The sequence below is a fragment of the Leucopleurus acutus genome (genome assembly GCF_964270905.1).
Source record: "Leucopleurus acutus genome assembly, chromosome: 11".
In the NCBI taxonomy this organism is placed as follows: Eukaryota; Metazoa; Chordata; class Mammalia; order Artiodactyla; family Delphinidae; genus Leucopleurus; species Leucopleurus acutus.
Window position 1 is genome coordinate 99488151 of NC_139152.1, and position 13828 is coordinate 99501978.

The 13828-nt window shown below is 55.5% G+C and overlaps 1 protein-coding gene across 1 annotated transcript in view; it reads right to left on the reverse strand.

The window, feature by feature from the left end:
- KIAA0930 overlaps positions 1-7591 on the reverse strand; it is a 40282-nt gene extending 32691 nt beyond the window's left edge. The window contains exon 1 of the mRNA XM_082850785.1: positions 7458-7591. Coding sequence (XP_082706911.1) covers positions 7458-7521 — 64 coding nt within the window. The 5' untranslated portion in view covers positions 7522-7591. The remainder of the gene's footprint in view (positions 1-7457) is intronic.
- Positions 7592-13828: the final 6237 nt, after the last annotated feature.

The following is a 13828-nucleotide window of genomic DNA, read 5'->3' on the forward strand; positions in this document are numbered from 1 at the left end:
ACAGGCAGCCTGGCACCCGTGCTGATGCGGGGGCCACCGTCTGTTGTCCCCGAGGCTGGGCGGGCAGGGGCCGCGCAGAGCTGGAAGTGAGAGGGTCTTGGAGGCGAGGAGCAGCCTGGGCCACTCAGTTCCCAGGCTTCCCCGTCCCCAGCTGCAGGACAAAGGACACCTGCCTCCCCCGCTCAGCAGGCAAGCCTGCAATCCCAGGGAGGAGACGGGCCTGGAGAATCACCAGCCAGCGGGCAGCCAGCCCCAAGCCCCGTCTGAGGCTGGATCCTCTCTCAGCAGCTGGCACACCCGGGTGCCAGGAAAACGTCACCCGCCACTCACCTTTCTTCCTGTTTGTACCAATGTCAATGATTCAGAACGTTTTCCATGGCACTTCCATGATAGTCCAGTCGTTAAGAATCCGTCTTCCAATGCAGGGGATGCAGGTTCGATCCCCCGTCAGGCAACTAAGATCCCACAGGCCGTGGGGCAACTAAGCTCATGCGCCACAACTACTGAGGCCACGTGCCGCAACTACAGAGCCCGGGCGCCGCAACTACTGAGCCCACACACCACAACTAGAGAGAAGCCCATGCGCTGCAGCAGAGGATCCCGCATGTCGCAACTAAGACCTGACACAGCCAAAAATTAAAATAAATAAATAAATAACAGAAAGTTCTCCATGAGTTTGGTAAACATCTGTCTGCCACCCGCCACATCCGCCTATGGTCCTAGTCCTGCCTTGGGGGTCAGACAGCAGCCTCTAAGAAATGGCCTCCCAGGTTGGCAGCCGAAAGAAGTCATCCAAATGCAGAAAGCTTCGCACAAATGAAGAGGCCTGTTGCAAGCTATTTATAAGAGTGAAAAACTGGATCCAAGCTACGTTTCCCACAAGACAAAACCGATTAAGTAAATTATGGCACATCCACTCAACTATCCTGTATCATTTAAATAATGTTTAGAGTTTGAACAACATGGAAACGTTTTAGGAATTTTAAGTAAGAAAGCATGATTAAGAAACTTTATGCATAGAATATCAAGTATTCTTTAAAGGGGCTTTAAAAAGATTGGAAAGCAAGATGTTGTTAACAGTGTGACTGCGTGATTGGAACTATGAGTAATTTTTTTCCATTCTTTATATTTTCCAGTTTCTATATTGTACATGTAACATTTTTTTTTTTTTTTTTTTGTGGTACGCGGGCCTCTCACCGTTGTGGCCTCTCCCGTTGCGGAGCACAGGCTCCGGACGCACAGGCTCAGCGGCCATGGCTCACGGGCCCAGCCGCTCCGCGGCATGTGGGATCTTCCTGGACTGGGGCATGAACCCGTGTCCCCTGCATCGGCAGGCGGACTCTCAACCACTGCGCCACCAGGGAAGCCCATGTAACATTTTTTAATTGGAAAAAACTTGTCTGGGGATTTTGATGCTGTTTTTTTAACAAGCGTCCCGCTCGGGGCTTCTCTGCAGTGGCCTCATGGCTCGGCTGGTATTCCTGAGCCCGCCCAGCCCAGTGAAGGAGGCAGATGTAAATAAGGAGCCAGCGCTGCAAGGAGGGGGCACGGCTTGTGCAAGGCCTCAGGGCAGCGGCAGAGCGGGCACTGGCGCCCAGGCCAGGGGAGGGCGCGAGGACGCCAACACAGCTGATGGCCCTCTCGCTTTGCCAAGAATCCCTGCAGCCATGACCCTCAGTCTCCTTAGAGTGCGAGGTCCAGCGTCCTCAGCGTTCTCTGGAAGGATGCAGAGTCCCTGCCTTGGGAGAGGACCACTCCGGCAGCTGCCCGGGCTGCTCCAGCCCCAGAAACAGATAGAGGCCAGAACCCACAGGCCTTAAAAATAGGCGCAGGAACCGAAAGAGACACCACTGCCACTCTAAACGGCCACACTTCCTCCTCGCAGCACTGCCCCAGAACCGGCTCTGCCTGCCTTGGGGACGGAGGGCCCCAGGGGAACCCAGAAAAACTGGCACCAGCCACTGCAAAGCAGCCTGAACTTCAGAGCTTGAATCCAACCCTAATTCCACATGCGGGCACTGGGCCAGATGTTTGTGTCCTTTATAACAACAACAGCATAGAGGGTCAACGCCGTGCCAGGGCTTGTGCTGGGTCTGTTCCTACCGCATCTCCTGCAGTCCTCACAGGGTGGCATGAGGCTGTGCGTGTCACTTCTCAGACAATTTCCATGACCCTACAGACTTTGTTGTCTCCACTTTACAGGTGAGGACCCAGAAGCTCCAAACGGTGGCGTGCTTAGGCCCCGTTCTTCCCTTCCAGCCACACCTCCCATGAACATCCCCCGCCCACCACTACGCCCAGCTACACTGCATCGAGCAAGACAGAGGGCTGGGCCGAGCGTGCAAGGTCCTCTTCCCGATTCACAAGGTGGTGTCAGGTGCCTGGCACGTGTAGGTGTTCAGCGCAGAGGCGAGGCTCACAGGAAGGCAGTCTCCCCCGTACTCCTCTGGCTCATTCCAGAACTCTCTACAGGACGGCTACTGGCACCTGACATGCCTCGGCTGGAACCCCAGGAACCCCAGTTCTGCTACCTCCCAGCTACGTGACCTTGGGTGAGTCATTTTCCCCTCTGAAGCTTCGTTTCCTCATCTGCAAAATGGGCTTTTAACAGAACCTGCCTCCACAGGAGGTGCTGCTGCAGGTCCAGCAGGGCTGGCACACGGCACGTGAGCAGCATCCCTCGTGTTAACGGCCTCTCCAGTGCTGGCCGGTCCATGAGTCAAACACCCGCCGAGATGCTGAAGGCCAGGCCAAGCGAACTCCAAAGTCCCAGCCGGGCGCTCAGAGCCCCAAACACTGCTCCAGCCTCAACTCCCACAGCCAGGCTTCAAGCCTCCCCGCTCCTCCAGGCAAGTCCTGCCCACCCTAAGCCCCTCTCAAAGGCCACGCCTGCACAAACCCCGCTGGTCGGCCAAGGTGGCTCCCTTCTCTGTGCCCCTCACAACCCCTCACACCTCGACTTGGGCCCTTCCTCAGCCCACCTCGTGCCAGGCAGCTGAGCACACCTATGGTGGCCAGGCCACACGCACCCGAGGACAGGTGTGAGGGCTTCACCCCTGCTAAGAGCCCAGACAGATTCTGCCACTTACTGGCCATGGGACTGGGGCATGTTACTCCACCTCTAACCCTGTGTTTCTTCACCAGGACAAAGAGAGCAGTTTAATGATACCTACCTTAAAGGATTATTTTGACGATAAAGGAAATGGTGAATGTGAAACACTCCTTTTGTCCCACAGCACTCCAAAGAGAGAGAAAATTCCCCAGGCCACCTAAAAGGGGGCGAGGGCCCAAGAATAAACAGCTCTAAAATGCTCAGCCTTGGGGACTTCCCTGGCAGTCCAGTGGTTAGGACTTCGCGCTCTCACTGCTGAGGGCACGGGTTCAATCCCTGGTCGGGGAACTAAGATTCCGCAAGCCATCCGCGGCCATGGGAAAAAACAATACAGTAAAATAAATTGAAAAAATAAAATAAAATAAAACGCTCAGCCTAGGCAGGGCCCAAAGACAAGCAGCCGGGGAAGGCCCCTCTGCCACTCAGACCCGAGTCGTGTCCACGTGACTTGACCAAACGCCAGGGGTGTGCTGCCCCTGTTGAAGGGAGCCTGCCCACACAGCATGCATGCGCGAAGGCCCAAGCCCCAGGAGGAAGTGTCAGGCAGGCTATCTCCACCTTTGTTACAGACATCTGCATCACACAACATTTGGGCATTGGACCACCCGATTCTTCCCAACTCAGAGACTCTGGAGCCCCGCTCAGGCCGCCTCAGCCATCAGCCTGGCTCACCTGTTACCTGGAATCACAGGCAGTTTCCTGTGGATAAAACACCAAAATCCTGCTCAAAATCCTGCACAGCCCTGGCTGCTTCCAGCAGGATTTTTACTTCAGCCAAGTCACCTGTGTATCTGGCTCTCTGTCCCCACTCAACTGCACCCACACCCCACGCAGCACGGATCAAGGCTGATCCCCCCACCTGGCATGGAGCAAGTCCTCAAAAAAATGCTTCTACTGCAGAGGCCACAGTACACAGATTCAAAAATCAGGTTTGGATCTCCAAGGTACTTTTCATCATGCAACCAAGAGACAATGCGGGCAGGGAGAAGGGCGTAGTCGCCTTCTCTCATCTCATAGACAGACACTGTTACTTAAATGATAACAGCGGGACTTCCCTGGTGGCGCAGTGGTTAAGAATCTGCCTGCCAGTGCAGGGGACACGGGTTCAAGCCCTGGTTCGGGAAGATCCCACATGCCGTGGAGCAACTAAGCCCGTGCACCACAACTACTGAGCCTGCGCTCTAGAGCCCGTGAGCCACAACTACTGAGCCCGCATGCCACAACTACTGAAGCCCGTGCGCCTAGAGTCCGTGCTCTGCAACAATAGAAGCGACCGCAATGAGAAGCCCGCGCACTGCAACCAAGAGTAGCCCCCTCTCGCCGTAACTAAAGAAAGCCCACGCACAGCAACGAAGACCCAACGCAGCCAAAAATAAATATATAAATAAATAAATAAATTTTTTTTAAAAAGAGGGATTTCCCTGGGGGTCCAGTGGCTAAGACTCTGTGCTCCCAATGCAGGGGGCCCGGGTTCAATCCCTGGTCAGGGAACTAGATCCCACATGCCGCAACTGAGACCCGGCACAGCCAAATAAATAAATAAATAAATAAAAGAAATGACAACAGATTGTCCAGGGTCAAGCGTCTCCCCCAGAGGCTCCCTTATACCTTCAAAACAACCTGAGGTTAGTTCTGAACAACCTAAGCTTTAATTAAACAACAACAACAAAAATCTGGGAGGTTTAAGTTAATTCATAAATGTAACAGGTTGTCCCAGCTGCAAAGTGGAGATGAGCGGGTGACATGGTGAAAGTGCTTTGGGGAGGGCGTTCTGGGCTCACGCCTGGGTGCTCGGGCCAATCATTCTGTCCTAACTCTACTTTGGGCGTGAAGTCACTGTTTAGCTTGTCCCTCTCTGAACATCACATTTCTCATCTGCAAAATGAAAGAGACGGGCAACGTGAGCCCTTCTAAGACTTTGATTTTCCAACTTCCTTGCCCGTCCACACCCTTCATTCCCCAGCCCAGAAAGTAATGCTCTCATTCATTTGCTGAGTGTGCCCTGGGGCTCTGCTCTGCATGGGCCCCGTGCTGGGCACTGAGGAGACTTAGACTTGGGCAATGCCCTGTGTGTGTGTGGGGTGGGGGGGGGGGTCACCTGCTAACTGGGGAGCCAGCCACACAGACCATCACAGTGCCACCCATGGTCGGCCGTTCGTCCACCGGACGCGAACCCAGTACAAAGAAAGCACAGGCAGCAGGACGGGGCGGAGGAAGGGTCCCCGGGTGGCAGCATTAGCTCTGAGGCCTGAAGGGAGACCCGCACGTGCTTGCAGGGCAGGTTAAGTATGAGGTAGCTTTCCAGGCGCAGAAAAGAGCAGAAATAAAAGTGCAGCGCATCAGAGCACTACAGGGACTGAGTTCTGAGGGGCTGGGGGTGGTAAGATGGGAACAGCTTGTGCATGAGGGGGGACTAGAGGCAGGAGGGGAGACACAGCAATAGTGCAAGCACCAGGCTGTGCTCTTGGCCTACTATGGGCAGGTCCCCTCCCCAGATGCAGCGCAGTAGGTGCGGCAAGGCCTGGTTGGGACATTTGCGGGGACAGGCACTGGGGTCCCACTGACCAGGGTCAATCCCAGCTATACAACTTCCTCGCAGGCTGTCCCTGGGCTAGTGTCTTGCCTCTCTGAACTTCAGGCTCCACATCGGTGAAGTGGAGATAACGTTCCTATATCTGGCAAGGTCAGTATCGAATTGACAGAGCCTGCGTAAAGCACCTGGCACACACTGAGTACCCAGGAAATGCCGGGTGCTACAGCAAATTATTGTTCTTAGGGGGTGGCAGTGCAGGCTCCTGGGGGCAGGGACTGTCTAACAGGGCAGAGAGATGCTCAGAGGACAGTAGGACCGTGTTGACAGGGGAGTGAGGAGGGGTGCCCGGAGCTGCTGAGCAAACAGGGCTGAGGGGCCTGAGCAATGGTCCCTCCGACCCCTCCCCTCTCAGACACTCTGTGCCAGGTGACAGGTGGCCTGCCAGGCAGGCATGCAGCCGGGCACACAGTAGGTGCTCAATGAACATGTGCTGAATGAACGAATGAGGACCCTTCCATTTCTGCTCGAAACTAATTAGTGACACCTTTTCAGAAGAGACCAAAGAACCTCTGTCCTCGTCCACCCCGGCCTGTAGACACCCCACCCCCACCCCCATGCTTGAGGAAAGCTTTGTTCCAGGGCAGGCTGGGCTGAGACCTGCCGAGGGGAAGTATCTCGTACCAAGTCCGCCTCCTGCAAAAAAGGCCGCAAATTTATTTCCTCTCGTCTTCCAGCCTCCAGGGTGTGGCCTGCTGAGGGGCCTGGAATGCCTTGTGACCTTAGGTGGGGATGCGCTGGCTCTTTGGGACTCAGTTTCCCCAATGGTGAATGAAAGGGAGTGGGTCTGGCAGAATCTCCAAGGTTTACATTCCCTTCTCCACAAAGTGCCGTCGCCCCCTCAGACAGCCCCAGCCCAGACTGGGGATGAGGGTGGGGCTGGGGGGTGGCTGAGAACGTGGTATGAAGTCATTCCCGCAGGAAGAAGGGAGGGGTCTTTTCAGAGAGAAAACGGCCTCCTCGGGCTTTAGTCTGAACACGATCCGTCAGTAGCCATCACTTCACGCCCAGCCATGACGGAAGACCCCACCTACACCTGGAGCCCCAGGCTCTCTCAAACCACACGGGGCACCTCCACCCCACGTCACCGGCCCATCTAGGACTTAGGGCCTCCTTAGAGCAGCATCACACCCAGAGAGGCGGCCGGCCCCGCTCCCGCTGCCAAGCGGGTGGGTTCATGGGGCGACGGTCCAACAGGTCCCCAGTTAGAGCCACTGTGCAGAGAGAGCGGTGCGGGAAGACAAAGGCTTCAGGACGCCGGAGACCTGCCCTCCCGGCGAGCTGGGACGGTGGCCGGGGCAGCTGGCAGGGAGGTCTGCCCGGAGCCCACGGGGCCCCGGCCCTGCCATGTCGGGCTCCGGGTCTCCCCAGATCCAGCGCCCGCACTCCCTGCAGCGGCACTGAGGCCCCGGGGAGGGCTTCTTGGAGAAGGAAGAGGCCTGGCGGAGCCACGGTGGGGAAGGAGGGAGACGGGCAGACGCCCGGATGGACAGACAGAGGGAGACGCCGAGTGACCCGGGAGACAGACACACAGGGACGAGAGCGTGCCGGACCGCTCTCGGGACCAAAATCAGAGACGGAGACGCGGAGGCACAGGAAACAGCCGGACGCGGGGAGCCGGGGGCGTGAGGGGGATGCGACACGCAGGGAGCCCCAGAGACACACGCAGAGACAGAGACGCGCAGAGACATCCAGAGGCGCGCACACCCCGACGACGCGGCGGCCCCGGCCTCGACCCCGGCCGACCCCACTCACCGAGGCCGCAGACCTCGCGGCGCAGGCTGAGGCGGCCGCGCTCCTCGGCTATGGCGCGCAGCATGTGCTGCAGCGAGCGCTCCTCGGCCTCCGCGCCGCCCGCAGGTTCCGGGGAGGCGGCGGCGGCAGCGGCGGCGGCGGGGAGGGCGGGCGGCCCGGCCCGGAGCCCCGCGGGCGCGGGTGCCGAGGCGCAGGCCCGGCCCGGCGGCCGCGCGGAGGCCATGCCGGGCCCCGGCTCATCGCCTGCGCCGCGCCCGCGGGGGCCCCCGGCGCGCCCCGCCGCCCCCGCCCCGGCGCCGCCCGCCGCGAGCACCAGTGAAGCCACAATCCGCCTTTGTGCGCGTCACCGCCCCCGCCGCCGCCTCCGCCGCCGCCTCCGCCGCCGCCTCCGCCTCCTGCCGAGCCCAGTGAGGCGAGCGCACCTCCGCGTTGCCGACACAGCCCGCCCGCCTCCAGGCCGCCGCCTGCCCCGCCCCGCCTCGCCCGGCCCCGCCCCCAGGCCATCCGGACCCCGCCCCCGGTAGCTGCCCGCCCCGCCCCTGCCCGCCCTCAGGCCACACCCCAGCCATCCAGGTCCCGCCACCGCCCTCAAGACCACGACCCCGATCAGCTAGACCCCGCCCCTTGCGCGTCAGGCCCCACCCCAGACCCGCCCAAGGCCACGCCCCGGGCCGCCCTCCTCTGACCTCCCGCTGTGGACCTACCCGGCTGGCTCCCTTCCCCATCCTCCAACTCCCGGTCCGCTCCGGCCCCGCCCCCCCAAGCGTCTAGCCTCCGGTGACCTCCGACTCCGGCCAAGCTTTTCCTCAAATGGCTCTCGGGATCCCGCCTCGGCCTTCGCCGGCCCCTCCACCCCTGCGCCCACTTTCTCCAGGCCCTCCCCGCAAGGCCCTCCCCAATACCGACCTCAGCCCCTGCACGCCCTCGGGCAGTTTGGCGTCTCTGAGCTCCTCCCATCGCCCCTTCCGGGCCGTACCCCCCGCCCCCGCCCCGCCTCGCCCCGCGAGAGACTGACTTTGTCCCCTGCCCTCCCCATTGCCACCCTCCGTTTCTCCTCAGTCAAGTTGTCAGGACCGGTTTCCCCTGGGAACTTCCTCTTCAGAACCCAGAAAGAGGTCACCCTCCGCCATAAAGAGGTCTCATGGGGGGACGGTGGCAGAGCCCCTCCTGCCCCCAGACTCCTCCGCCTGGCGCAGTGCCGGGCGTTGAGAAAGGCTCTGAGCCTGTTTCCTCAGCTGTACGATGGGGTCTCGCTCCGAGTGTTAACTAGGTATGAGGGTGTTGAGGCGTGGAGAGGTATGAGGTCAGCTGGCCACATGCTCCTGATGAAGGCCAAGGTCCAGTGGGCATCCATCCGCGTGCTGGCCTCCCCTGAGAGAGGAAGATCTAGGTGAGAGGCAGCTAGAGGCCCTTCCCAGACCTCAGCCCCCGTGGCCCATTTCTAAGGACCTGGGAGATGCGAATGGAGGGAGAGTGCTGAGATTTCCCAACTAGCTAAATGGCCAAGGACATCCCCCTACAGTCACACTAGCCTCCGTCCACAGACCCATCAAGGAGGGGCCTGCCTCCAGGCCCCACCCCCCTTCCCTTCTCCCCCATCCTTGTAACACACGCTTCCTCATTTCCTTTGGGTCCCAGAGTCACCTCCTCTAAGAGCCTGCCCTGACCACCTTACCTAAAACACCAGCTTCCCTCTCCTCTAGCCCTTTACCCTGCTTTATTTTTCTTCACAGCACAGCACTTACCTCCGCTGACATCCCATTATATAGCTATGTGTTCTGTTCATTGTCTGACTTCCCCACTGAGGAAGGGGTCTGTCTTCTGCACAGCTGTGTTCCCTGTGCCTGGAACATTGCCCCGCACGAAGTAGATGCCCAATAAATACATGTGGGACGTGCAAATGAAGAATGAATGAGAGGCCTGATAGGGAAGCGGGGAAGTGGAATAGGCAGTAAGGGACTGTGGGGTACGGCAACCGCCCTGGAAGAAGAAATGGGCGGTCCGGATCGTGTTTCAGGCCTCATGGCTTGTTTTGTGTCACCAGGCCTTGTGTGCCTCAGGGCAGGGCCGGAGCCTGACACCTCTGTGTCCCCAGCACCGGGCACAGGGGAGGGGAGGGGTTGGGAGGCTCTGTAGAGAAGTGTGGAGTGAGAGAAGTAATGAAGCCAATGACCAGCAGTGTGTGTATGTTCTCCTCTGGGCCTGCTTCTGCATCTGTGAAATGAAGACACTGGCCTGAGGGCTATGGCCTCTGGTTCTGAGTCCGGACAGCTGGGATTCGGGCTGGTAAAATGGGAAATGGCAATGGCTGCGCAAGGGCCCAGAGGCTGGCAATTCCAGGGGTCATCTCTCTCTTTGTTTCCCCAAACTCCACCATGACCCTGCCTGCCCCACTGCCACCCCTACGCTTGTGCTCTCCCCCTTGCTGGAAATCCTTTCTTCTCCTCGGCCGTGTTCATCTTCGGGACCCACTTTCCCTGGGAAGCCTTCTGGTTAGGGCTGGTCAATGCATTTGTATTCTTATCTCTTTCACAAACTCCCTACACACACACACACACACACACACACACACAGAGTTACCTCCATAGATTCTGTGCCAGAGGACCCTCATCGAATCAACGCATCCCATTTTCCCTGGCATCCAGCCCAGGACAGGTGCCAGAAAATATTCATTGAATGAATAAATGAACAGCGCTTGGGCTCTTTCCTTTTCATTCAATCATACTCCAAGTATTGCCCACATAGGAATTTTTTTTAATATTTATTTATTTGTTTGTTTATTTATTTGGCTGTGTCGGGTCTTAGCTGCACACTCCGGATCTTTCATTGTGGCATGCAGGCTCTCCAGTTATTGTGCGAGGGCTCCAGAGCGTGTGGGCTCAGTAGTTGCAGCACACAGGCTTAGTTGCCCTGCGGCACTTGGGATCTTAGTTCCCCGACCAGGGATCGAACCCGCGTCCCCTGCATTAGAAGGCGGATTTTTAAGCACTGGACCACCAGGGAAGTTCCAGGAAATTTTTTAATGTCAACAAATGTTGAATAATGTTTTGGACTTGAAGTTGGCATGAGCAGGGCTTCTGGGGTCCCAGGGTACGTTCTGTTTCTTGATCTGAGTGTTGATTTACATTGGCGTGGTCAGTTTCTAAAAATCAGACTGTAACTTTTTGAGTTATGGACTTTTCTGTATATATGCAGAATGTAAAATAGAATTAAAAATAAAAAGATTTAAAATCCTTGAAAAAATTCTGGTTTAGCCATATTCCCCGTGACAGTGAAAATGTTCTTTTCTGCAAAGAAGTGAAATGTATATTTTAGAGAGACCACTGAGGGGAAAAGAAGAATACGTAGGCAGAACAATGGCCCCCAAAGATGTCCAACCCCAGTCCCTGGGATCTGTGAATATATATTACCTTACGTGGTAAAAGAGCCTTTGCAGATGTGATTAGGTTGAAGCTATTGCGATGGGGAGAGTATCCTGAATTATCCATGTTTGCCCAGTGTAATCACATACATTCTTTAAATTGAAGATTTCCTGGCCGTAGTCAAAGAGACGTGACAACAGAAGAATGATCAGATAAATGCAATGCTGCTGGTCTTGAAGGTTAAGGAAGGGGCCGCAAGTCAAGGGATGCAGGCAGCTTCTAGAAGCTGGAAAAGGCTAGGAAACGGATTCCCTCCTAGAGCCTCCAGAAAGGAACACAGCCCTGCCTGCACCTTGATTTTAACCCGGTGAGTGCCACCCACCCCCACCTCCTCCAGACGTATTTCTGACCCGTGGAACTATAAGATAATAAATTTGTGTTGTTCTAAGGCACTTACTTCATTAGTTTGTTATTGGCAGCAACAGAAAACCAAGACAATGGGCAAACCTGAGGTGGAGGGAATCACGTAAGCTCTCCACTCCAACGATTCTTTCCCCAAGGTTTATTTTGCAAACAGCCCTAGAGCAGCAATAAGGCAACGTTTAGCGAAAAGAAACATCAACCACAACCGATCTGCTTTGATAGGTCTGTTTAGGTCTGTTGCTTCATTCCCCGACATCCTTGCCCCGTAGACCTGGACACCATCCTTGGGTGTATGAGGGACAACAGCTTTGATGGTTCCTGTCTTTCTCTTTAAACGTTTGGGGCTGATCTCCTTCAAAGGGCCAGTCAGTGTTAGAAACAAATGCTGCCAGAGAGCTCTTCTCCCAGGCACTGGTCAGAGAAGCCACCAGTTCCTACACGAGTGCCTGGCCGCCAAGCTCCTCTTCTCTGAACATCCTTTACTGCCCATAGAATGGCACGTGGGGCTGGGTGATCTCCGAGAACCCCCCTGGCCATAGAAAAGACAATTTCTGGAAGTAGGTCAGGAGTAAATAGCCTCGCCTGGGGTGGATGAGCACAAGGTCCAAGGGGCAGGTTCAAAGGCTTCCTCATCCACCCTGATAATCTGTTGAAACTTTTTTGCGGTCACATGAATGTGTTGTCAGCAGCTTCCCAGCCTGACTTCCCCCCTTCTTGTGACTCAGGTTCTTGGAATTCCTGTTCCTCAGGCTTCATTTTCATCTGGAAAATTAAATCCAACCGCCCCCAGCTCAAGACTGCAACAACTTCTCCAACACTGGGTGCTTCTCACGTGCTACCACCTGTAAAGGTTCAACAGCCTTCATTCTCCCCTCCTCTGACCCCTTCCACCGTCCGCCTGACACACGAAATATCTCCTCATCCTCAGCTGTTGGCAGAAACTCTACCTTTAGCACTCCACTTTTTTTTTAATAGATCTCTGCTAAAATTTCCCCAGAGGGGATAACCTTAAAATTATTATTAGACACCGACACACTGGGGAGAAGAAAGGATTCAGAGGTTTTGAAAGAGGGAGTGCCTGCTGGGGTTGGGGGCTGGGGAGATACATAACTAACGTTTCTTGAGGGACTGCTTTATGCCAGAAGATTTACAAACGTGGACAAGAATAATCCTGAGCCCCAGAAGGCAACTGGTGTCCTCTTCTGTGTTAGGTGAGACAAGCAGAAACCAGAGAGGTTGAGTCACACTCAAAAATCACACAGCAAATTCAACCTGGAGGCCAGATTCGAACCCTGGAAGACAGCCACCCACACACCATCTGGCATCAGCTCGTCCTTTTTCTGGTTTCAGGAGGGAAGGCCCATTGGAGGACAGACAACTGGACCCCGGGATAAGGAGGAGGGGGTGCTGTGCTAATGTGAGAGGGGTTGAAATAGGGAAAGAAATTTGATCATCGGAGGGAGACCTGGGACCACACAGTTTGAAACTGGGCAAGTCCCTTCTGCTCCAGAGCCCCGGGCCTCCCATCTGTCAATGAGGAGGCTGAACTGTATGTCCCCTCGGGCCTGTCCAGCCCAGACATGATGCGAGGACAGGTCGGGTGAGCCCGACAGAGAGCTGGAGAGCCTGCCCTCCTTTTCCCGGCTCTTCCAGGCCCCTGCTCTCAGAGTTGCTGCTGAAAGTTGCTTTCCTTGCCCATGAACACACAGCCTTTGTCCCCTTGGGGCGGTAGAAATTGTATTAGCAACCAACATGGTGTACTACTGCAAAATGCAAAAATAAAGTGACAAAATTAAAAAGATGCTTCGCTAAATACCTACAGGATGTGATATTACATCATCATTATTTTCAATGTGGTAATTATGAAAGGTTCACCACAGTGGAGAACTCTCAAGTAGTGAGAATTCTGAGAATTCGGGGTCATTGATAAGTCAGAAATGAAGAGTTACTGGCATTTTATCTTATTTAGCAGACGTGTCTGCAGGACTTGCTATGTGTCGGGCTCTGTCTTATGACTTTACAAATGTTGACATTGGACCCCGTGACTTATAAAGGAACATCATTATCGCTTTCACAGATGAGCCAGCTAAGGCCCAGAGAGGTTAGATATCTGCTCTAAGGTCATCAAAGGCAGAGTCAAGGAACCAATTCAAGAGCAAAATTACAAAAACCGTTTCAAAATCTATTTTGCAAAAAAAATTACATTTTATAAGGGTACATTCACGTTTGGGATGATGGGAGCAGAGCCTCCAGAAGCAAGAGTGACTGAGGCCAGCAAATGCCTGAAAATGGTGCTGTCTTCCCAGACCCCAGCGTGGGCTGTGGTCCACTGCGGGGGCAGGGATGGGGTGGGGGAAGGAGAAGGGAGGCAGCTCTTCTTAAACACCCAGCCATGGGCCAAGTTCATAGCGTCCAGCTCATTTAACCCCCACTCTAACTGCAGGATTGCAATTTCTTTCTTTTTTAAAAAACTTTATTTAATTAATTAATTTATTGTTATTTTTTGCTGCGTTGGGGCTTCTCTGTGGCATGCGGGATCTTTTTGTTGCAGCGTGTGGGCTCTTTGTTGCAATGCGTGGGCTTCTC